Raw genomic sequence first — 26,128 nt, 5'->3', positions numbered from 1 at the left:
ACTTCCAGGCCAGCAAAGACTCACTAGGTGTCCTGTAAGGATGCTAAGTACTGCAATATCAGTGTATCATGTGCATTACAGTTTAAGAGCACAAAGTATTTATATCCTTCTTACAGAGCCTCTGCAGAGAGTTGTGTGTGCCCAGATAAAGTAACTGAGACAAGGTGAATTATATGGTTGATACCAAATACTCTATGATCTGAAACAAAGCATTGAAAATGAGTACAATTAGGAGATTTGCTCCAAAAATGTAATATTGCTGCAAACTAAAACTATAATATAGAAACCTCCAGGACTGCTGTAATGGTACTAGCTGTCATCACTGCCAGTGATGGTACTATGGCAAACCATCCTTGAAAGTTTCAGCCAATGGTCTATAATTTAAAATCAAAGATGGTTTCTAACAAAAGTATTTTGCCCAAATTGATTTGAAGGGACATGCCATGAATTGCAGAAGTCGTATCATAGGTTACAAGTGTACTAGAAATTGACAGTGTCTCAAAGGCTAAACAGATACTACCCCTTCAAAGCAAATAATTTTGCAGACTGGAAATATACAAAGTACTAAGTGCTCTGATACCAGTTTTGCATGAAAGCATCATCAGTTTTAAGCGTATGATTAGCTTCATTGACTTCACAGACCTCTCAATTCATAGGCTTAACTTTAAATACATGCATTCACTGCATGAGGAAAATGAAAATCATAAAGAAACCGGACGAAATAAAACAAAAAGACTGGAGAAAATGGAAACCAGAATACAAGAGGCTTCTTAAAGTTGTACTGATGTATTTTTCCGTCCTCTCCCAGGAACTGGACTAAGTTTCCATCAGGACTATACAGATACACTTGGTGCCATTGTTAGACAACCAATTCCAGATTTCTAATCAATATCTGAAAGATGAACTTTCTTACATAAAACATTGAAAACTACCTTTTTAGAAAAGACTTTTAAGTGGAATATGTTCTTTACAGGACTATGTTAAAATCCATTTCTTTGTTTAAAGCAAAATAAAAAAAAGTTCAAATTTCTGTTCTTGAATATAATGTTTCCTCAGCTTAGTCTTCCTCCTTTTCAATATGTGTCTGGTTTATCATATAAAGAAAAGCTGTAACTCACTCAGTAATAAAGTATGTGTTTCAAAACAACATGTCATTATTCTAAAGCACGAGATATTGCCCACACTGTAGTAGGTAAACTACTGCTGGTCCATGGGAAATTTTAGGACTTGTTTCCTCACTTCTCTCAGTGTCTGCAGAACAGGCAGAAAAAGATGGCTTTATGTTCTTGAAATACTGTGTCTGTCTACACACTCACTTAGGAATCCACTTGTAGACCCTAAGTGTATACAAGTCTGAAGTCTGGCATGCTGTAGGAATTAATTCAAGGTGAGATATGCACAGGAGAAGCAAGGTGACACAAGTACTGGATACAGGAGCAGGTCAAGTCAGGATGTAGCACAGAGACGTTTGGTGACACCATTGGAGAAGGTGATTCCATGCTGAGGGGGAGAGAGGTGCCTATCTGCCGACCCGACCCCTCCTCTAGAGAGGTTTGCTGCTTGCCGGGGGCAAGGATACGAGATGTGACTGAAAGGCTACCAAGGATTGTCCGCTCATCCGACTACCACTCCATGCTGCTCTTTCACGTGGGTGCTAACGATACAGAGAGCAAACTAGAGACAATCAGGGAAGACTTCAAGGCCTTGGGCACAGTGGTCAAGGGTCTGGGAGCCCAGGTGGTCTTATCATGGGTCCTGCCCATTAGGGGGAGGCATGGGAGGAGGAACAGGAAGATTTCCCAAATCAATAACTGGCTACTCCATTGGTGTTGGCAACAGGGTTTTGGATTCTATGACCATGGAACATTGTTTGAAGATCAGCAGCTGGTGGGAAGAGATGGGATTCACCTCACCAAGCAGGGCACATTTGCTTTTGCCCACAGGTTGGCCAGCCTAGTAAAGAGGGCTTTAAACTAGGTAGAGGGCGGGAGGAGGGGTGTCATACAGCCAGAGCAGACAACAAAACACAGGTTGGGTTGGGGGGCATCCAACGGATGCATGCAGTCGGGGATGTGCGTTTGGGACATGGCTATGGGCAACCCCTGCACACCCTTCCTGGGAAACCTGGAGGCATGACCACCTCTTTGAAATGCCTGTACACCAATGCATGCAGCATGGGGAAAAAACAGGAGGAGCTGGAGATCTGTGTGTGATCTCAGGGCCATGATCTCGTTGCAATCATGGAGATATGGTGGGATAGCTCTCATGACTGGAATGCTGTCATGGATGGATATGTGCTTTTAGGAGAGAAAGACCAGGAAGGCGAGGTGGTGGAATTGCTCTTTATGTGAGAGAGCAACTGGAATGCATCGAGCTCTGCCTAGGTAGAGAGGAGGAGAAGGCAGTTGAGAGCTTATGGGTAAAGATCAAAGGGCAGGCTAGCATGGGGGACACTGTTGTGGGTGTCTACTACAGGCCACCTGACCAGGAAGAGAAAGTTGATGAGGCCTTCTATCGGCAGCTGGAGGTAGCCTCACGATCACAAGGCGCTGGTTCTCATGGGGGACTTCAACCACCCTGACATGTGCTGGAGAGACTACACAGCAGGGCACAAGCAGTCCAGGAGGTTCCTGCAATGCATCGATGATAACTTCTTGTCACAAATGGTGGAGGAGCCTGCAAGGAAGGGTGTCCTGCTGGACCTTGTCCTTACCAACAGAGAGGGACTGGTTAGAGATGTGAAGGCTGGGGGCAGCCTTGGCTGCAGTGACCACGAGATGGTGGAGTTCAGGATCTGTCAGGAAAGAACTAAGGCAACAAGCAGGATTGCAGCCCTGGACTTCAGGAGAGCGGACTTTGGGCTCTTCACAGACCTACTTGGTGGAGTCGCATGGGTTAAGGCCCTAGAAGGAAGTGGGGTCCAGGAGAGCCAGCTAGTATTCAAAGATCACTTCCTCCAAGCTCAAGAGCAGTGCATCCCTATGAGTAAGAAGTGCAGCAAAAGGGGCAGGAGACCTGCATGGGTGACCAAGGAGCTCTTGGCCAAATTCAGACAGAAGAAGAAAGTACACAAAACGTAGAAGAGGGGACAGGCTACTTGGGAGAATTATAGGAATGCAGTCAGAGTATGTAGAGATGCGGCAAGGAAGGCTAAGGCCCTGTTGGAATCGAGTCTTGCAAGGGATGTCAAGGACAACAGGAAGGGCTTCTTCAAATACATCAGCAGCAAGAGGAGGACTAGGGACAGTGTGGGCCCACTATTGAATGGGGCAGGGGCCCTGGTGACAAGGGATACAGAGAAGGCAGAATTACTGAATGCCTTCTTTGCTTCAGTCTTCACTGCTAAGGGCAGCCCTCAGGAATCCTGCAGCCTGGATGTGAGGGAGAAAGTCTGGAGAAGGGAAGCCTTTCCTTTGGTTGAGGAGGATAGGATTAGAGACCTTCTGGGCAGGCTAGACATCCACAAATCCATGGGCCTGGATGGGATGCACCCATGGGTACTGAGGGAGCTGGCGGATGTTGCCAGGCCGCTCTCCATCATCTTTGAAAGATCCTGGAGAACTGGAGAGGTGCCTGAGGACTGGAAGAAATCCAGTGTCACTGCAGTCTTCAAGAAAGGCAAGAAGGAGGACCCAGGCAACTACAGGCCGGTCAGCCTCACCTCCATCCCTGGAAATGTGATGGAACAGCTCATTCTGGATGTCATCTCCAGACATATGGAGGAAAAGAAGGTGATCAGGAGTAGCCAGCATGGATTCACCAAGGGGAAATCCTGCTTAACCAATCCGATAGCCTTCCATGATGGAATGACTGTCTGGGTAGATGAGGGCAGAGCAGTGGACGTTGTGTAACTTCACTTCAGCAAGGCTTTGGACACTGTCTCCCATAACATCCTCCTAGATAAGCTCAGGAACTGTGGGTTAGATGAGTGGACAGTGAGGTGGATTGAGAACTGGCTGAAAGGCAGAGCTCAGAGGGTTGTCATCAGTGGTGTGGAGTCCAGTTGGAGGCCTGTGGTTAGTGGCATCCCCCAGGGCTCAGTACTGGCTCCCATCCTGTTCAACTTTTTCATCAGTGACCTGGATGAAGGGATAGAGTGCCTCCTCAGCAGGTTTGCTGATGATACCATGCTGGGAGGAGTGGCTGACACACCTGAGGGCTGTGCTGCCATTCAGAGAGACCTGGACAGGCTGGAGAGCTGGGCGGAGAGGAACCTCCTGAGGTTCAACAAGGGCAAGTGCAGGGTCCTGCACCTAGGGAAAAATAACCCTAGGCACCAGGACAAGCTGGGGGCAGACCTTCTGGAGAGCAGCTCTGCAGAGAAGGACTTGGGAGTGCTGGTGGATGACAAGTTGACCGTGAGCCAGCAATGTGCCCTCGTGGCCAAGAAGGCTGATGGTATCCTGGGGTGCATTGGGAAGAATGTTGCCAGCAGTTGAGGGAGGTGATCCTGCCTCTGCACTCAGCCCTGGGGAGGCCTCATCTCGAGTCCTGTGTCCAGTTCTGGGCTCCCCAGTCGAAGAGAGACCTGGAGCTACTGCAGAAAGTCCAGTGTAGGGTTACAAAGAGATAATCAGAGGTCTGGAGCATCTGCCCTATGAGGAACGGCTGCGAGAGCTGGGCCTCTTCAACCCGGGGAAGAGAAGACTGAGGGGGGACCTTATCAATGTGTAGAAGTAGCTGAAGGGAAGGTCTCAAGAGGACGGGGACAAACTCTTTACAGTTTTCCGTGTGTCGGGACAAGAGGAAATGGGCAGAAATTGAAGCACAGGCAGTTCCGCCTGACCGTGAGGGGGAATTTCTTCCCTGTGAGAGTAACGGAGCACTGGCACAGGTTGCCCAGAGAGGTGGTGGAGTCTCCTTCTCTGGAGATCTTCAAGGCCTGCCTGGATGCAACCCTGTCTAACATGCTCCAGGTGACCCTTCTTAGCAGGGGAGTTGGACTAGATGATCTGCAGAGGTCCCTTCCAACCTTACTGATTTTATGATTCTGTGAAATGGTAACAGGTCTTATGTGAATGAAGTGGGATATTCAGCAGTGATACAAAAAATGCCACTACCCTCCTCAACATCCCTGAATGCCTTAATGGCAGAATGAATCTCCTGCTGACTCACAGCATACTAGTGAATAAAATTGCTATTTTATGTGAATAGGTTATAGGACTATTAAAAAGCTAATACCATCTTGACAAACATTTTAGCTGGTTCTCTTAAAGCTGCATATGCTCTTGTATCTGCAAAGATAACTCAAGATAAAACTTGTTTGGCCTGCAATTCAGAAGTATTTTGAATTTGGACTATATAAAGAACAACATCAACTCTAACAATGTGCAGATAATACAAGGAAACCAGGAGAGACTCTACCCACCACGTAAGTATCTAAGCAAGAGCCGATCAGCCTCAGATGGAGTCTTGCAATTTGACATATGGCATATTCACGTGCATTCAACTAACATCAAGAATTTCTACGACACTTTTGTCAAAGAAATGTGATAACAACTGTAAACATGAGATTTTCTTCAATAAAAGAAATATTACTAAAGTCAGTCTTTTTCTGTTCTATTCAGTGCATTGGGCAGGCAGGGTCTGCACAGAATAAAAAGCTGTGTTCTTCTTGTAACACTGGGAAGGTTGGTAAAGTCATGTCATGGGGCTGGGATCCTAGTTAGAGACTAAATATGTGCGTGGGTCAACAACAAAAACAGCCAATGTTACTGCTCTTAGCAGTAGTAATATGGGAAATTTTGGGAAGTCATGATTTTTACCAAAAAGATTACCTGTAAGTAAAAGGTATTATTTTCTTACTAATTAAACATGCACGATTATTATGACAGAAGAATCTATGGAAGCATACCAAAAATGTTAAATCATTTGAAGAAATTAATGCAATTAATTGTGATTTAGTGCCACTCCGTGGTGATCAGAAAGCCGAGAGCACAGATGTAGGCGTTGTATTCTAACTATGGATTGCTTAATTTTACTTCCTGTTTCCATTCTCCTCTCAGCTGGCACATAATTCAGAATAGTTTTATAGCTCTTTATTTATTTACTATCTCAAGATTATTGCAGTGCTAAGAAGCTACACAAACAGAAGCTAAACATACACAGGCAACATGAGGGCAAATATAGGAAGCTGTAAAAGCCTGAGAAAGACTTACCTGGCATAATATTGTCAAGAAAAAGGGGAGAAAACTATCTAAACACAGCAAGTTCTGACCTCACATTACTATAAAATAAATCTGAATAGTAAGCCTTTTGCCATATCACAATAGCATGTAATTGCATCAGATTTCAAAAGCTAAGCAGGATTAGGCTGGTTGAATACTTGGATAAGGATCCCATAAAATAACTGTTGCTGCAAAAAGTGATGCTTTTTGAGTCGGTAAGCTTTGCTCAAGCTGTGAATTCCTTGTTAAATTAATGCCTTACCATGAGGGTAAGTGAAAGCATACTTCCAGAAGAAACTATGCTATTTGATATTAGACTGTTGAACACTGGAGTTTATTTGCTCCCAATAAATTATGTGGAATTTGAGATGACTTATTTCTTTTTACAATACTAGAAACATTTGTCTCAATATTCTACTCAAATTCCATACTAGCTAGTAACCTTAATTTCTGCCCTTATTTCACTGCGAATATCAATATTGTAAATTTCTCCATTTCTTGTAAACTACTGCTAAATAAATTGATACTTTTTACAGAAAAGGGAACAGTTGTTGCTCGAAGAAAGACATTTAACTCCGAAGAACTACATATACTCCTGGAAAAGAGCAGCTTACAAAAAATCCCATGGATGCCTTGAGTACTGCTGTTACTATCAAAGGAATATTTGCAGAGGTGCAAACAGGAATATATTTAGAATTTTAATAAAAAGCATGTTTGTTCAAAATGCAACTATTTTAATATGACATTAACATATTAAGGAAGTATTTGTTGAAATTTGAGATATTCTGGAAGAAAACAAAATTTACTATAAATTATAGTTTGATTTCCAGATGATGATTCTTCTCAGAATTATTCTTCATACTCTATGCAACTCACTTCATTTTCTGCATCTTTTTTGCCATGAGAAACCTAAGCACTGTTTTTCTAATTCCCAGTTCCTAGAAGGAGATGAGAACTACAGTCAGATAGGAACTGTATTTACAAAATAAATAATAATAATAATAAAAAAAAAAAAACATGAAGAGCAAATAGAATCTCACATTGAGAGTAGATAGATTTTCACAGCAGTTTTTGAGGAAGACTTACAAAGGAAATTAAGAATAATAAGCCTCCCAAATTAAACATGGATAGCAGAGTCTCATGTGGGAGAATATAACTGAGACTCCATTGTGGAAAAACTAAACAAAAAAAAAAAAAAAAAAAAAAAAAAAGAAAAGAAAAGAAAAGAAAAAGAAAGAAAGAAAAGAAAGAAAAGAAGGAAATGGGGGACACTCCTTACTATATATACTTCAGATTGTTAGTGTCATGTTTACTATGGTCCTATAACAAAAATGATTTTCTCTGTTCCACTATTCTTACTATTTTTCTTCCCTATTCTGCTTTATTCACCTCTAGTACTGTTTTATCTCAGTGATTTTCCATCTCTTTTTCTACTCGTTCTCAGTGTGAGAATCCCTCATGGGCTGTTCTCTCATCCCATTCTCCACTCCATTCCTTGGAATGATCAGCAAGCATGTAGTTAATTCTGACACTTATGATCATCTAAGCTATTTTATGAGATCTTTTACAGAAACAGCCATCTTAAGGGGAGATTTTATGGTTAGCTCATGTTTTCAAAGTCTGCTTTATCACTGTGAACTACTAGAACTTTCTTTTATTCAAATGAAAAGTTTTAATTCTAAAAAATATCAGAAAATGTCAAACAGGAAAATGTAATAGCAATGAATCTGTTTTACAGATGGTTTTGACACTAGCTTTGCTTTTTCATTGTCTGCTTTCAAGCAAAAAAAAAGCAGCTTTTCAGAATAAAATGTTTATTAAAACATTCTACTAATAAAAGTGTTTTTCCCTACATGGCTGGCACCGAATCCGCTCTGAAAGGAAAACTACTGCAGTAACAAATTTATAATATTTTTTCACTGCAAACTATATAAATGGAACAAATGTAGTTTTCTTATAAACAAGTATAACTTTACATTTTACATAAGTCAAAAAGTAAAAGGAGGCAAATGGGTAAGTGTAATTAGCAATCATAAAAGCGTATCAATAGGCATCAAGGAAAAGCATAAACAGGAGAAATTCTTTCTTTAACTTTAGAAAAATTAAAAAATCGAAACCTTTTCAGAATGTCTTTATACGTAACTCAATTTAAACCTGTGATATTAATCATATATCTATTAGAGCAAACGTTACACTTTAGAATATTGCAATTATGTGAGCAGATTCATCTTCCTTTACATTTTACTGCATTCCTCAATCAATCTATTCACCAAAAGATTAATTAATTTTAAAATGTGTACAATTGTTTTCACCTGAAAAATACTGTAATCATTCTGAAAATATTAGTAGGTTTAAATTAATATCACAGGTAAAAGGCTTACTGAGCTGAACAGCGTAATATAAAGTCAGGTAAGTTATAAATATGTAACATTTTATATGGAAATAAATTAAAGGCAAATCTGGTATCTTCAATCTTTTCTTCCAAGATATATAATTCAGTTTCCATTACAAACCATTGTGGAGTGTAAAAGAAGTTGTAAAAGCTGTGCAGATGAAAACTGCAAAACATATTTGGCAAACTGAAGTGATGTCAGAAATACTAGAAGGATATACATTAAATGAGTCATAAGGAAAGAAAAGATATATTCCCTAAAATAGTGTAAAAAGTCTTTAATTCATAAATCAGTACAGGAAGGATAAGAACAGTGAAAAGACCAAAAATAGAACTTTTCTGAAATTGCCAAAGGATGTTATTAAATTTCTCATATTATTCCATATCACACTGTCTCTCAGCAGAAGGATCATTACATTTGCACTTTCTTGATGGTGCTTCTGCTCCCAAATATCTAAATGAATTTTTTTCTGAATTGAATTGGTATCTTTTAACGCACTGTCAATCTGTATTACAGACCAGAGGATGCTTTCTGCCTAGCTGCTTGTTTCTCCAGCTTCCACACTAAAGCATCATGGTAAAAGTATGATCCAAACCCAAAATCCAAGTATCATCCATTTTCAGAAAGATTTCAGGTGGATCTCTCCTGAACAAATGATCTAAATGAGCATGTATGATCTATGTCTCTACTTTGTCTCTATAGAATAATTATGTATTTTTTCTTCTACCTGGGCTGTAGTGGTAATAAATTCAAACAGTAACTTCTAATTCTATTTGATTAGATTTCTGAAATTCAGAAAGAACTGCATTCAATCACAGGTAGTTAGAAGAAAGAAGTTTTTCTTATCAATGGTATCCTAAGGCAGTAGTTTATTCACTGAACTGTTACATAGAAGAGATAATAATTAAAACAATGTATTGCATTTTGATGTCTTTCTCTATTAAGATTAAAGAGTGTGAATGATAACTGTAACACTACAAGTGCACTGAAATTACAGGTTATGGTTTTCAGACTTAATACTGACCTTTTGTTTCATAAACTGCAAAACACACCTTCCAAAGTGAATATTAATCATGAAATACTTATAGAAATAAGGTATATTTTCCAGAAACATCTTCACAGAATCACAGAATTGTTGAGGTTGGAAGGGACCTCTGGAGATCATCTAATCCAATCCCCCTGCTCATGCAAGGTCACCTAGAGCACATTGCCCAGGACCCTGCCAGATGGTTTCTGTTTATCTTCAAGGAAGGAGGTTCCACAACCTTTATGGGCAACCTGTGCCAGTGTTCTGTCATTCTCAACTTCCTGTGTTTTGGTTCATGCCTGTTGCCTCTTGTTCTATCACCGGGCACCATGGAATAGTCTGGCCCTATCCTCTTTACATCCTCCATCCAGATAATCATACATGTTGATAAGATCCCCTCTGAACCTTCTCTTCTCCAAGTTCAATGAAGGACTCATGTTCAGTCTTAATCTTCAGTAGTGCAAGGTGTAGCACAAGCTCTTGGTCTACTCTGACTTCCTTATGAACACAAGCATCTTCATCTAGGCTTATCTCATCCTTAAGGTCGACCTTGTTGGCCCACTGGAGTGAAGCTCCAATACTTCTGGCAACTGACCTGTTCAGCCTTGCCTTGGTAATAGTATTGGTATTAGTTTTAGTATTAGTATTAGTTGTATTACCTTCCTGGATGATTGGAGTCAACACTGAAAAAATGCTTAAGGAGGAAGTAACCCATATGCTTCTCTACTAAACCATCTTCATTTGGCATTTATTTGTAAGTGAACCCATCATAAGTCCTTGTCAAACCCACACCATGTCCTCCAAACAGATGGTCTTGAATACAGGCAGCCAGAATGTAGTAAGTGGTCAAAGATACACTCTGCAGAGTGCAGGGTCTCAAGCAAGAATGTTTCAATGGCTGAATGTCCTGAGTTTGTTCCACTTCTCCCATGGTACATGTCTTTTTCAGTCAGAAATGGACTAACCACATAAAATAGAAGTTTTTCAATATAGCAGAATGTGAATTACGTCATCTTATAAAGCACAGAAGGTGGGAAAATGCTTTCAAATTCAACTTTTAACCAATCTTGGCTCTCGAGAGAGGACTCTCTGTGAAACTTGTAAAATCCAAACTATCCCTCTTCCATCAAGTTGTATTTAATTTTATTTAACTATTTTCATCATGCCTCAGTGAGCTGAACCCACTGTTCTGTTTCTAAAGAGATGAGTCAGTTTCATCATTGCTGCTTGTCTGACTCCACATGTTATATGAGATACAGACAAAGCTAACAGCAGTAGTCAGATTATTACAGCAGTTCTCAAAAAAAATGAATGTTGCATCAGGGTGAAAAAATGTGTGATTACTACTTTCATAATTCTGTAACATAAAACAGAAATTTTATTCTTGACTGGTACAATAAATTGTTTTTACAAAAAAAATACTATATGTGATTAAAAGTCACTTATATGTACAATAAAGTTATTTTAAAGACCATTTATAGCCTTCAAAAGTTCACAAAGACTCCCTATTCATTAAAAATGATAATAACAGATAATAGGGAAAGAGATATAAAGACAAAAAAAAATCATAAAATTTAATTCTTACTATGTATAAAGATTTTTAAGGGGCATTTAATTGTCCTGACAAAATTTCTCATTGCTTCATTGTGCATCAAGTAAGCCTAAATGATCCGATTCCTTTCAATTAGCCATGTTTAATTGTTCAATCACCCACTGCTAAGAAAAAGAATCTACATTGGACCGTAAACCTACTGCATTCTTCACTATAAATAAACTGTTAATACCAATTATTATAATATAAGAATAGTACACAGCTAGAAAGTACTAGCAAAACACAAGATATTATCAATGATTTTCTCAATTTAATGTCAGTTTCAAAAAGGCAAACAAAAGAAAAACAATATTGTATTAAATCACCTGGAAGTGTATTTTCAGAAATATATTTTGGGAAATTATTAGTAATGGTGCTTACATTCTGAGTCAACTGCAGAATCAGACACAGGAGTACCAACAATAAATCCTTGCTTTGGAAGTAAAATGGTAAGCTATAGGACACTTTGCTTGGGGAGCCCAGTGAAGAAAGAACAACTCATTTCCCATGTATTTATTATTTCATTATCAAGATTTTGTTTTAGCAACATGATTGTTCAACTCATCACATATGTGATGTAGAATTTACAGTCTATTTCTGCAGTTCGTAGTTTCCATGTTGTTACAGTCTATCTGTAACTAATTACTGTCCATATGTTTCCATGTATTTCATCCTTAATTTTATTCTAAAATTTTGCAACTAAATAAGTAATGATCTGTAAGTGCTATATTAAGTTTCATACTTCATTTTCCTGTAATTGCATTTTCTAGAAAGATCTAAGAAGCATTCAGTCAGTCTTAACTGAATTTAGCAGTTTAAACTATCCTCTTTTTATTAAAGAAATACAAACACCTGGAAGAACTTGTCCTGTTTTTGGCATTGCCCATGGTGCTGCTTTTAGCCTTTCACGAGTGACTCATATTTACATAAAACTTATCAGTAAGTATTCCTGCATGATCTAATTCGGGCAGTATTTTGACATATTTTGACAGTAAAGATATCTAGACAGTTAGTTTGAAAAGTAAGTAATTTCTTATATTAAAATTCCTAGTTTTATGAGTTTATATTCCATTATCTCCAGTTTTCCTGAACATCTACTCTTCTTCCTAGTTACTGTAGCAGAAATTATTTTTTATTACTCCTCATTTTAGGTACTCCAATATTATATTTAACGGATGATTTGTAAATGTTCCTGTTCTTAAGCTTACCCATACTCGAGGAAACATATATTTGCTTTTCTTTAAAGCATGCAATTTAATAATTCTGCAAAGTTATCTGTATCAACTATGCTGGATTAAATGACTCTGAAGTTAACTATATCACTTTTATTTTTGAATTTATAAATATGTTTGCGTTTACTTGTTCTCATTTAGAGACTGGTACAGGGCTTCTGTCTTTCCAAAATTAACTTTAACAAAAGTTTTGGTGGTATGAAAAAATGTAACATGTTTGTTAGGAGAGAACACAGAATTCACAGAGAAATGTAAAGTATTGGGGCGTGAATTTGGTGATGAGGGAGTGTCATTAGCAAAACTTGCTGTTTCTTAATACTGTTGAGAAGAGTATGCATTCAGATAGATTTCAGGGCATTCTTTACTGTGATTCGTAACATATGAGACATTAGCCTGCAGAACTGAATGGCCACTTAAGCTTGTATTTCAGAAATCTAGGGTTATGCTCTTAAATTGTGTTCCTGTATATATTTCAGTGAACTTGTTCATGAAAGTCATGTTGACGTTGAATGCTGTGACGTAGAATACCTTCATTTGGAAGTTATAAACAGAAAGATCACAGCTAAGGGGCCTCCTAGCTAGACAAACCGTTAAGAACCATATTTATTACCACTGTCGCTATAGAAATGCTTGTGTTGAATGATTAAATCAAGCAAATTTGAAATTCTCACCCTGTATCAACAACTGAAGTGTAAATGTCTTCAGCTATTGCTTAGGTCAATACCAACAACATCACTTCCTTTCTTTGCCTATAATTAGGAAATTTAAAGGGGGCATAAAGACAGCTGACACATGTCATTATTTAGGACAGCAAAAGCATTGCAAAGGTACATACAAGAGAAGTAACTACTTTATTATATCACACTTTCAGCTTTGGGAACCATAAAATGGTACTGTATCCAACCAAAGTAAAGTTGGAAATGTGATTTTGCCCATGTTTTCATACAAAGGCTGTTATCCCAATGACACCTTACAAGTTAGACTACCAGTTTCACCATTATTAGTCCCTAGAATAATGAAAGTTCTTGTTAACTTATTCATATTTTGAACACACAGCTGTTTAGTAGGTCTGAGATAACTCTGCATGTGTCTGATCTCTTCCTAATGCTTAACATCTCCTTTTGTTACATCTAATATCATTATTCTTTCTGATATATTTTCATAAATACATATATATATGCATAAAAAATACATGTGTATAAATAAATAGGAAGATATATAAATATATAAATATATACGGAAAGAAAGCATGTACATACATATAGAACACTACTTTTCCTTTAAACATTTTATTATTAAACTATTTCCTCTAACATTAGGACATTAAAATCTTAAAATTGAAATCTTTCCTCAAATTCATCTGAAAGTTACATTTGGGCATATTCTCTTTATTAGGTTTAATTACCAATTAAATATCCTACTATCAAAATAATTCTGTGAATAGCTTTTGTTATTGTCTTTTTTCTAAACAGAAAACTAAAAACATTTTAAGATTTCATATCATATCCAAAAAAAGATTTATAGGAAGATTTGCAGTATGTGAACTTTCCAGACTTCCATGTTTTTCTCAAAACCTTTCATGCTTTTTAGAAATATTAATTTTCCAGAAGAAAACATAAAAAGAATTGTTTTCTGTTGTGCGGGCATTCAGTAATCAGAATGGAGGTGCATGATACAAAGTGCCCCAATAACCATTTCTATCACATGTCTATCTTTTTTTTTTTGTTTGTTTATCACAAAAACAGAAGGTACCTCAGGAGGTCATGTGATCCAACACCCACATCAGCGGTGCAGTTAATGCATATACTACCTTCTCTACATCTTGTTAATTGGGTCAGTGTCTTCATGCCACTCATTGATTCACCAGGATCATGACATATTGTCTTACTGTGGCACAACATTGACTTATTGTACCTGCTACTTATTTTAGAGCTTTCTTGGACAAAACATAACAAGATCTTATAACAGGTATCTTCTGAGAAGAGATTTTCAAACCTGAGGTAAATTGTTGACCTCATAAAATTGTTGGTGTATTTGTTACCCTACAAATTGATACAGATTCTCATGAAAAAAAATAATAATAATTAAAGAATCAAAAATGCTCAATCTCCACTACACAAGGCAGGAAAGAGTCTGATAAGTTAAAAAAATGATGCCAGAAACCTGATCCCAATGGCTCTGAGTCCTTTAAAGAGACACTGTTATGTAGTGTTCTCTCTTTTCTTGAGGAAAGGTTATAAGAAAGGGACAGATTTATCCTAGAGAAGACAGGAAACATACAGATTTATCATAGAAACATGGTAATTCTTCAAATATTTAAAGGTTGTCTTAGTGAAGTCTAGAACAAACTAGTCACCATGTCCAGCAGAGACAAAAATATGACTTTGTTTTTGATCATCTAAAACCTTTAGTTCACCTCACTTCCTATCTTTGTGTAGTTCATTATTCTCACCTATGTGCAGTAGTTCCATTGAATTTACCCTGTATTTTTCACAGCAGCTCTACAAGTTTTCAAGAGCATTCCAGGTACTAACACTGCCCTGCAAAGGAGGTTCTTTCTGTGAATACTTGTCAATGTAATATTTAATTGGGTTGGAGTACATTGATTTATACCTTGTGTTATCATAACAAACATTACAAATCATTATCTGTTTGCTACAAGGCACAGTAAGTCATACTATGCGACAATGAATTACTATGCGGGGAAAAATATGCTTTGTTCCTACTATTTGTTCTTCTGGATTATTAAAGTTAAGTGTATCAGTAGATTTTCTATGACACTGCTGTGTTTTAAAAAATAATGTTAAATGCTGTGTTTATGACACTGTTGTGTTTCTGCTGTGAAATGCGTATATTCTAAAGCTAATATTGACCAGTAAAATTTAAAGTACAGGTCTTAAAGACTTGGAAAGATTACAGATTTTAAATTCAGCACAAAGACATATGGAGCACTTGGATATTTATAGAAAGACTTAAAGATAGCATGATGCTGAAGAAATGATCCATAAATGTATTTTAATTATACGTTTAAAGAACATTTAATTTCTCAAAAAAATCATGTATACCACAGTACTGCATATTTAAATGATATAAACATGTATTTTACCTGCTTGGTCTTTAAATATTTTTGATATGACGACAGGCACTTTGTGCTCAGCACCACCCTGCAAAAGATGTGTATTAACCATGAGATCTCAATTAAAAATGGAGAGAACTATTTATACCAAAAATTGAATGAAAAAACAAACAATAAGTTATCCATACCTTTATGCTTAAGCCCAAGCCACCAACTGGTTGTCTACGAAGTGTAACAGTTCTGTGCTTTAAAAAATTGCAGAGAAAATAAATTTAGGTGAAAATATGATATCTGAACAAGCACATAAAATGTCTTTTTTTAATTTAAAAAAGTTACTTCTCAAAGGTACTCCAGAATCTGGGTGATCAAGTTCAGTTCTGAACTATGATTCAAGAATGACTATATAGGCACTCACCATAAACGTCTTTCACACTGAGAGCTCTTCTATACTGTGAATTTTGCACACAGATTTTTATTTTTTTTTCTATTGCTGATTCTTCCTAGATATAAATTTTTACATGCTTTTGCTTTGTTTTGACAAATGTTTTCATGAGAAAACTGTATGAAGAGATTTGAGATGCATATTTTTACAGCTGAATTTTCTTTAGCTGCTAATTTTCAATTGCAAATACCAATGTTTTCTAATCCACATCTTCAGGCCTATGCAAATTTTTTTGCAGGATGTGCTAAAAAACATGACAATCTTTTGTTCATGATTATTTTCTTGCATTTTCTGTTGAAGTTCATAAAGAAGATAAACATTTATCAATATTTCTCTATAGTATCCTATCTTGTGTTTAAGATTAAATTGAATTTAACATTTCATTCATGCTTACCTCTCAGTGTCTGACACCATAATAATGGAACATATACCTTTACTTTATCTGTTGATAGTAATTATGGTGAATATATCTGTATGAATACAGGTGTGTGTGATTCAATCTCCGACCATATAATTCATTTTTGTGAAACGTGCTATTTCAGATTATTTCAGTTATTCGTCATTTTGATTGGAACCAAAAATTTTAATCAAAATAATCACATGTACTAAGAAAGCTCAAATCCAGTCTGAGTGAGAATACATGGATCCCCACATTCAAAATCATTGACTCATTTCCAAGAGCCATTTTCTATGACTGAAATCCTACTGCTTTTTTTGTTTCCCTGCACCTATACTTAACCCCTTTAAAAATTATCCCAATCTAACTCATTGTACAGGAATGATGAAATAAATTGTTTCACAGTTTAGATTACTTGAGCATTATTTGGCAAGAAATGCATATATACTGCAAGGATAGTTTTTGCTTTTCTATAATAAAAAAGACAAGCAAGATATTGTTTATTGGCATCATCTCCATTCAACTGTAACTACTACATATAGTTTATACACTTGACAAATGAATTTCAACTGATAATACTGATTAGATTATTAATTGCCCTGCAAAGCGTTCTACTTGTATTTGTTGTAATTTTGCTATTTTATATTTTCATAGCTTAGGTCATTATGTAGCTTCAAATACTTTTATTAAAACATACTTTGACACAAGTTATTACTCATATACCCATTTCTTTTTTAAATAACAGCCTTTTACGTTAAGAGCTACATTAAAAAAATGCAAAATAATCCTCTACACATAAAAATGTTCAAATTGCTAAGTCAAATACCAAAAGATGGACAGTGTCATAATTAAGGTCATTTAAACAAATGCTTTTCAACTGTTTGCATAAATGTCTTATGAGAAAGTATTGCTTTCATGTGATTATATATGATTCAATATGACCATGACTAGTCGTCATACAGGACCAAATTCTACCTCTGATTTTCACTGAATGATAGATTTTTGTTACTGATTTTCAATTTTTAAAAACCTGAAGAGCGTGTAATTCCAGAAGAATAGAAGAAAGCTAAAACTGGGTCAATTTTTAAAATACAAATAGTGCATGGTTCATAATCATATCATAGAGGCTTAAAAGTCAGATAATCATAAATCAGTCAACTAATCACCCTTTCCACCACAGAATAGCCGTCAAATCAGTTCATAAAAATTTAAAGAATAATTTTATGGAACACAGTTTTTCAAATTAAATTAACACCTGTTATGAAATTTCTAATCTTAGTGACAGGTACCAATGCCATAATAACCTGCATAAGGCACCAAACTAATTCCAAACAAGTGCTTAATGAAAAATATAAAACTGTGCAAAATAATATGGCATATTTTAAATGCATTTAAACTGGCTCACTAAAACATTTCCAAATCAAAATTTAATTAAGATAAAGTCATCATTAAGTTGATACTGCTTCTGATAGGGTAGTGACAGGCCCCGGATTATTTAAAAAGTTAAAAGAATTTAGTGATCTGATAGAAAATCCAAATTAATTGCAATAATGTGTGTAGGTTTACACAAAGTAAGAAGTAATGATGAACATGACAGATTTTGGATATATAACAACTTTGATGATATGTTAAATTAAAAGTAAATTGCAGTACATATTTTAGTACTAGCAAATAAAAGATAAAATCTTATAACAAGGAAAACTATTCCCATAAATACAGCAAAGCACTCTATCTGGAAAAAGGTGATTTTTTGGGGAAAAAAAGAGTTTTATTTAGTATGAGAAAAATATGCATTCCTACACAAAACCATAGCCAACATCATCAAGAGAGTACTAAATATGAGTAAGGACATAATAAATTATTTCTGTATCTGGCAGTGGTGCATACACTTGAAAGAATACAGCAAGTTCTGATAAGCTCATTTTGAAAATGATACACACAAATTGAAGAGCCAGCAAAGAACAGTCACAAGAATGCCAAACAGCTTGAGAAATTTGTCTTGCAGTGAAACAGATACCAGGACTTGGACCTAGTTAGCTTTTTTAAGCATTTTTCAGGGATGATCAAGGACAGCTTTAAGCAACTTCCTTGGCAGAAAACGAGTAAATCTTGTGGACAAACATAGTGCAAATTTCAGTGACAGGAAGTTGAAAATGGACACATTCAGACTACAGACACAAGACAATATTTTAACCCTTTTCTTAGGGTAAATCATAATCGGAACTTAAAATACTGACTATTTCTTTTTAAGAATAATATGGCCTTTAGACCTTAAAATGAAATATTTATTTTTTTTAATCTTTATTTAAACCATGATCTATCATGTTACTTCACGAACACAAAGTTAATTCAGTTCTAAATGTAGAATTACTAAAATCCTCATGGGCTTTTTATGACACTATCTGCTATAATATCTGAGCTCATTTGTATAAACGAAATTAAATCTATCACAAGTAGCCTAATCTTACACAGTAAGAATGGAGGTGCCTGAAGATTAAAGTATAATTAATACTGTTACTGATGCAAAATGCCTATATACTACTTTTTTTCTAAGTATTTAATATTTGTATGAACTTTATCTGTTTAAAGAAGATATGAAGGCAGAATTCAGGCAAAATGATGAGAGTTAGCCAATTCACTGTATCTTATGTCTGAGCATCTTTCCCATGGAAAGACAGTATGTATACATGGTTCATTGAGAAGACTTCCAGAAACATCATGCAGCAGAATCCACAAGTATAGTCTTGTGACAGGATGCAACAAGTTGGTAATGTGGGAAGTAATTCCGCTGGTACTTCTCCCAGGGGAGGTTGACCATGTTTTTTCTTGAATCCCCTTCTTAGAGCTGAGATCCTATGCAGCCGAAATGGTGGAAGATGCCATCAAGTAAATAGATCACCAGGCTTTTGACTCCAGGGAAAAGACTCCAGAAAGTCTGATTCATCAAGTGCAAGATGACACATCTCACAGGAATCTTGCTCAGCCCAGAAAGAAAACAGGAAGGAGTCTGTAGGTTTGATCCCCACATGGATACCAAAAACATAGGGAAATGTAGAAAATAAGTTCTAGAGATAAAAACTAGGTTGCAAGGATGGAAGTTGGAGACCTGTACTTATATAGGAAGATTCTCTAAAACACTTCCAATACTCCCTACAGGACTAAGGAGACAGACAAGGCTTTAATGCTTGCCTGAAAAGATAACTCAAACAATATGGATTAAGGTTGATCAGAAACTGAAGGAATTTTTGAAATAAAGACAGCCTGTTCAGGAGGCACAGACTTCATCTGCACTGTAAATAATCCAAAACTGCTGGCACTTAAAGTTCAGGAAGGCTGTAAGTGAAATTTTAATCTCTAGGACTAGGAAAGAAGTACAGAAGTGCATTATTGTGGATTATGCTTGTATTATGGATAAAAACAGAGAAATTCTGTATTCTTAAGTGAGGGGTTTCTGGACAGATGAAAAATAGACAGTAACGTCAGAATGCAAACTATTATATATATATATATATGTGTAGTTTATAGTTTATATATATATAGAGAGAGGAAAGGTAAAATAGGCTGCATAAACAACAGAGTAAATGCTCTGTGAGAAAGAAAGAGCTTAGACTCAAAGGAAACTAACAAACCAACTACTTCATCAAATAAAACAGAATCTCTATGGATTCCAAGCTAAACACAAGCAAGACTCTGTGTTACGATGGTAAGAGTCAACGATGTTGGCAACAATAACTGAGATATGCAAAGAGGTGATAAAAATGAGAAATATAACACCAACAGATTTAAATTAACCTCATATAGATCAGACAAATATTACATCAGGATATAATGCACTCAATAAAATCTAGGTGTCAGTGACTGCTTAAGGGAGCAGCTGCTTAGGGAGCTCACAAGATTGAATGCAACACTTGCTCTAGTCTTGAATACCACAAAGGATCTAGTTTTTTTTTTTTTTTTGTTTGTTTGTTTGTTTTTTTACAACTGAAAAGCTACTCTGTAGCAGCAACCACTACGTACTGTAGATTCAACATCTGTGAGAGCAGCAAGTCCAAAAATTTCACTGCAATTGTGATCTCAAAAGAATTATGCAAAAGTAAGAAGCAGCTTTTTATTCCTGCTGCTAAAAAGGAACATAAAGGACAAAGTTAAGAAGTCTTCACAGGCAGTGTGAAGACTACTTAAGAGTAGTTAGGACTAAATGTGGTTTAACAAAGCTTAACAAAGAGAAAATGAAAGCAGCATGGCTAAACAGCAGGATAAGAGAGGTTATCAGACCTAAGGAGTGGACATCATGTTGAAATGAAGATAAGAGAAAGGAACATAGGCAAATGAATTATAAAAACAGAATCAGGCAGCAGAAGTAAAGGGAGTTCAAAGAACAACTGACAAAATGAATCAAAGAAGAATCAGAGAATCAAAATGCATCAAAAATAGTAATAATTATTCGAATATATCAGGAGCAGGAGGTCTACCAAAGAAACTGCAAAGCCAATTTATGATCAAGATATAAAAGGAGAGAAAATAGAGCTGCTGGAGGGAAGATAAATGAACACTTTTCATTAGGGCTCACTATGAAAGAAAACAGAAATGTTCCTCCAATACTCCTTGTAGCATAAATGCATGGATCTGTATGATTTTGAAATCACTTTAGGAGTAAATTGGCTAAATGACAGTAACAAATCACTATAGTTAGATACTGGGATTATCATCACTGCTTATACCTGAGGCAAGAAGAATGAATGAACCTGGAATATCTGCAGAAGGATCTCATTAAGTAGTAATTATAAAATAGCAGATAAAAGACAATAGCAGGTAAATGTTAATGTATCCGTACTACCTGATACTTGGTGAGAATGGTCCCTGTTGTAACCTCTTGATGTCTAGAACAAGATCACTGTGTTAAGCGGAATACAAGTAAGCAACTAACAAGGTCTTGGAAATCTGTGAGAAAGAACAGCGGTTGGTTACATACGGACTCTGTGTCTTCCAGCCACAGAATCCCCCTGAGAGGCAGTCAACATGAAGGTCAGAAGTTGAAGCGTAATGAAATAGTGACCCCCAAAGTCAAATGTGGCCCCCGAAATAAGTCTGCACGCGTGTGCAGTATCATAGCCCGGTTATGCAACCGGGGCGGAGTTGGGCTAGACTCCCTGCACTTGTTGGCCCCATGTGCCAGGACTCCCGCCTACCGCAAATAATGATAAATACTGGAATTTTTCTGAAGAAGAGGGAGGCTGCTACACAACAGAGGGCCATGTTGCCTCCTCAGGGATGCCCGAAAAGATTGTGCCTGCCGACTCTCTCTCTCATCATGCAGACGATTGGGGCAAGCACTGGAGTGGTCCTTCTCGAGATTACCATCAGGTCAGTCTGTCTGTAAGTATCTACTAATAAACTGCTTGCTACTAAAGAGTGTTTGCGTGTGCGTGTGTGTGTGCGTGTGTGTGTGTGTGTGCGTGTGTGTGTGCTGGCTTGCCAAACTGGACATTTGGCCCCCGGGAATCTAACTAGAACAGTTAATGAGATTATTTTTTTCCTGAAAAAATTACAAATATAAAATTAGGATTGGTTCTAAATCAATTATTTCTATAAAGGAGTCAAACCTTGCGGTTAAAATAAATGGTTCCACAACATCAGTTCAGTGTTCAGTAATGGTCAAAAAAACAGATCAAATTTTAGGAAGTCTAAGCAAAAGAATAGAGATAAAATATATAAATGAATATACGTGTGAGTGTGTGCATATATGTGTGCGTGTGTGTGCGTGTATATGTATATATATATATACACACAGTAAACACACACACGTGCACAAGTATACATACATACATACATATATATATATATATATATATATATATATATATAAAAATTATACCACTGTAAAAATCCAAATTTCACCCATCCTTGAATTATTTACACCAGTTTGGTCTCTTCATATGTAAAACTGCTGGAAAAAATTCAGAGAAGGCCAATAAGGATGATGGAAGGACAAAACAGCTTCTGTACACATAATAACAGAACAGTTGATAACTCCTTAGCCAGGAAAAGAGACAGACTGAGTGAGGATTAGGAGGGTCTTAAAAAATGCAAATAGCACTTGCATTTGCTATTCTTCCTTGCATAGGAAGACAGTGAATAGGAACCAGTTTTTATTTTCTTTTCCAATATATAAATTAGGAGGCATCAAATGATACTGTTAAGAGCTAGGCTCAGAATAAACAAAAAGCAGTGATTCTTTGTGCAATAAGTAGTAAATCTATAGAGTCTGATGAGAAAAAAAAACATCTTGATGATGAAAATCTACATGACTTTAAAGGGAGACTATATTTAAGAATTGGGGTAAGATTCTGGACATGATATTCTCTAGCTTCTAAGTTTTAAGAAATAGATTGACCAATACCAAAAGTACCAACACAGAAGGAGAAGAGAGGTTTACCTAAGTGCATAGTAGGCAGCTTCACATGCTTGTATCTCAAGCATTCTGTGACTAATAGCCTAGCTGTTTCATTTTGACTTGTTTGCTGTAGAAATGTATTTATTTTGGAAATGGGCTTTCTCTTTGAAAAGTTAATTGTAAACATGAGTAGACCAGTAATATCCTCACTGTTGTAAAGTTTTAGCATTGTATGGTCAGTATTTAGTCACAAAATTTTTTAAAATAAAATGTTTAGTTTTTCCCCTAAATTTATAGTCAAAGAATCTTTTTAGAAAAAAATCACAAAAATACAGTCACTGAAAAAGCCTGGTTAGGACTGTAATTTTCTTAATATTACAGAATAATGGGATTTGCAAGATTAAAATTATTTCTATTTCTTTTAATATACAGCACTATAATAATATCAAGAGGTTCTAAGGACCAACATATCTATCTCATAAAAAAGGTATCACTATACAGAGCTTGAAATTTAAGATGACAGGCAAAAGCCTGTAACAGAGGGGTAAAACAAGCAAATGGAGAAGCTGAAAAAAAGCCTAAATCTGAACATAAATCCTAGCGCAAAATGATGGGTTCCAATCTTGGTATCTCTATTAAATATGCCCTCTATTTCTGGAAAAACTAAAATCATTAAAAGGATATAAAAGGAAAAGTTAGAAAATGTAGATATATAAGATGAATTCTTCCTGTGAATTCTATTTCAGGTTTGAATAGAAATAAAATTCCTAAACAGTGTCTCTTTGTTTCAAGAAACCAATGTTGACTTGCAAGAACTAGCATATAGAGATTGTATGCAGATTTGAATATTAGCCATTTGTTCATTTCAAGTTTTGCACTTTGTTCTTGCTGCCAATTAGATATCCAGAGTTAAAATATTATTTCCTAGAATTTTATAAGTGCACACTGCAGATGGACAAGACCCTCTGTGAAACTGAGTCCAACTGCCTATTAGGGTAACAGTCATAAAGCACAGAACACAAGCAAAAGGATAAATAAATAAATAAATAAAAGCATCTTACTGGTAAAGCCAGTATTTAATTCTCTTAAAATGTAACAAAAAGACACAAAAAAACAACAAAAAAGCCCTGTAAATGCTTAAATGGAAAAAGGAAAAAAAAAAAAAAAAAGAGCAAGCAGTTTTTTGTTGATGCTGTGGAATTGACAGCCACTCCCATACATTAGAATATTTCCCTAGGACTAGGTAGCAGATTCTCCATTCATTTTTGCAGTCTTCCCAGATTTGTTCTTGTTCCATTTCAAACAGTCCCTTTACATTTACCCCTAAGCAATCTTACTCAGTCACAGCTTCATCTATGGTACTTTCAACTCTGTGATATAAACTTCTAAATTAGTTTTTGAAAGCTGACCTTTTACTCTTGTAAGCCTACATGACTGTCTTTAATGGCATATCTTCCTAAATGTCACGGTTAAAACTAAAATTCTTCAGTCAACTCTTCCTTTATCAGTTGTCATAATTCTTTCTTCACCATTACTCAGCACTTGAAAGTCAATGTTAAAAGAAATCCAGTTGTACTTGCCAGACTAAAACTTTTGTCTTGTTCCAAAGCACGGAAACACTGGAGTTCACGGTTGTTCACTATAAACAGGTTTAGATATGTTCAAAGACAATGGAACTGCATTTAAGAAAGCACTTTGCTTTTGATGAAAGACTAACATTAGTAATCATCACAATAAAAGCAAAACCAATTTCTAGGCAAAAAAAAATCCCTTGTAGCTTCAAAAGCGAAAGGGTAGAGTTAAGCTAAATTTTGTGGTTAGGAGTAATATTTAGAAGGGATCAACTTGTTTGTCCCTCAGTCACTATTATGCTCATTGAACAACATTTGCTCTTCAGGGAGGCCAGAGCACAACCAGTGGGTTTACATCTTGTCATAGTACATAGCTCAGAAACAAAGGTTTTATTTCAGAACAAAATCCTGTTCCATGCACAAGGGCAAACAACTGCAATGCATAAAAAAAGCTGTTCAAGAGATGAATAAGCAGAAAGAATTTTGCCCCAGCCTAAGATGCTGGCAGGCATAGATCACAGATGAAATCAGATTTGGGCAGGATGCAGTTCAGTACTTGTGTTGCTTTCAACAACCTGTAGATCTCCAAAACTTGAAGAGTAAAAGCAGTATCAATACTATATTCTTTGATTAAATCTGTATTTTTTTGCTTACACATAGTCATCAAAGGTATATATAATACATATAACTAAATAGATGAGGGAGCTTAAAAGATATCAGTTATTAATGTTGAAACAGACAGCAGCAAGGCAGAAACTTTCAGGAATTCCAAGAATGATGCTAGATGAGAATATTTTGAAAATGAAATGCAATGCAAACTTGAAAACATAAACACCAAGTAAAAGAGCAAGAGATCAATAACTAGAGAAGAGACTAGTTGGTAACTGGAGGTGTAAAGTGGAGGTTGTAACAACTTCCATTGCTACTGAAACTAGCTTTTAATACTAGCTACTTTTCAATAACGTTTTAATCCACTTTTGAAATCTTTGTCAAAAATATATGAATGACCGTTCTCATTTTAAGTATATTTCCCTACAAAGAAATCATAAACTCTGACTCACAGACCTAACTCCTGAGAATGATTGGAAAATATCCAATAATTTTAACAAAGTTTCTAAAAGAGTATCTAGACCTGCCTTATAATACTTTTAAAATGTGTTTTCGGGGAACTATGTGGTCAAACACCTGTCTTATAGTTATCAGATAGCTCTTGACACAGGTGACCTATTACGTACTTTTAAAATACAACAGTTTGACAGAGAAGTTTCTCTCTGGAAAAGCTTTTTATATGTTTGTATCCATCCACATGCAGTGACGTGAACGGAGCCTAAGAGCCAATGTCAGAAGTCAGTTGTAGTTTTTGGTGCTGCCTGCTGTCTGTCATTGAACAATCACAGCATTCAGTTCGGTGTTTTGTCGCAGGATTTTACATCCACCCGTCAATGTCTGCCCCTTATATCATCATTACCAGATTGTCAACATCCAGTACTGGCACTCAGGGAAGGGGATCCTTCATTGTGAAAGATATTCTATTTGTATCTTAAATAACATGGTGGTGGTGGTGGTGGGAGATTTCACAAGGATGTACTTGAAACTTTCCACACAATTTGATATAAAAGGATATGTTTGGGAGAAGATTCAGTATGTACCACACATCCTTTTTCTGTACAAGTCTGCTAGCAAAGTTTAACAATGTATGTATTACTTCCAAATATCAAACTCAACCACATCTTAGGCAATGCTGGAACATTTGAAATGCCTCTTTCTTCAGATCTCATTAAAACAAAATGAAGGTCACCAACCCTTTACTCTTTTCATTACCATTTAATCAATAAATG

The 26,128-nt window shown here is 36.3% G+C and overlaps 1 protein-coding gene across 3 annotated transcripts in view; it reads right to left on the bottom strand.

The window, feature by feature from the left end:
* The window catches only part of SNTG2 (syntrophin gamma 2), a 296,093-nt gene that overhangs the window by 144,586 nt on the left and 125,379 nt on the right, over positions 1-26,128 (bottom strand). For 2 of the 3 annotated variants that reach the window (XM_062572982.1, XM_062572983.1), the window contains exons 3-4: positions 15,675-15,731; positions 15,517-15,574 (exon numbers count right to left, since the gene is read on the bottom strand). In XM_062572982.1, the coding sequence (XP_062428966.1) occupies positions 15,517-15,574; positions 15,675-15,731 (115 nt within the window). The remainder of the gene's footprint in view (positions 1-15,516; positions 15,575-15,674; positions 15,732-26,128) is intronic. The other variant, XM_062572984.1, reaches the window with a different exon arrangement.

This window comes from Rhea pennata, chromosome 3 (genome assembly GCF_028389875.1).
Source record: "Rhea pennata isolate bPtePen1 chromosome 3, bPtePen1.pri, whole genome shotgun sequence".
NCBI classification, from domain to species: Eukaryota; Metazoa; Chordata; class Aves; order Rheiformes; family Rheidae; genus Rhea; species Rhea pennata.
The sequence above is the reverse complement of the archived record's forward strand: the minus strand, read 5'-3'. Positions and strand labels throughout refer to the sequence as shown.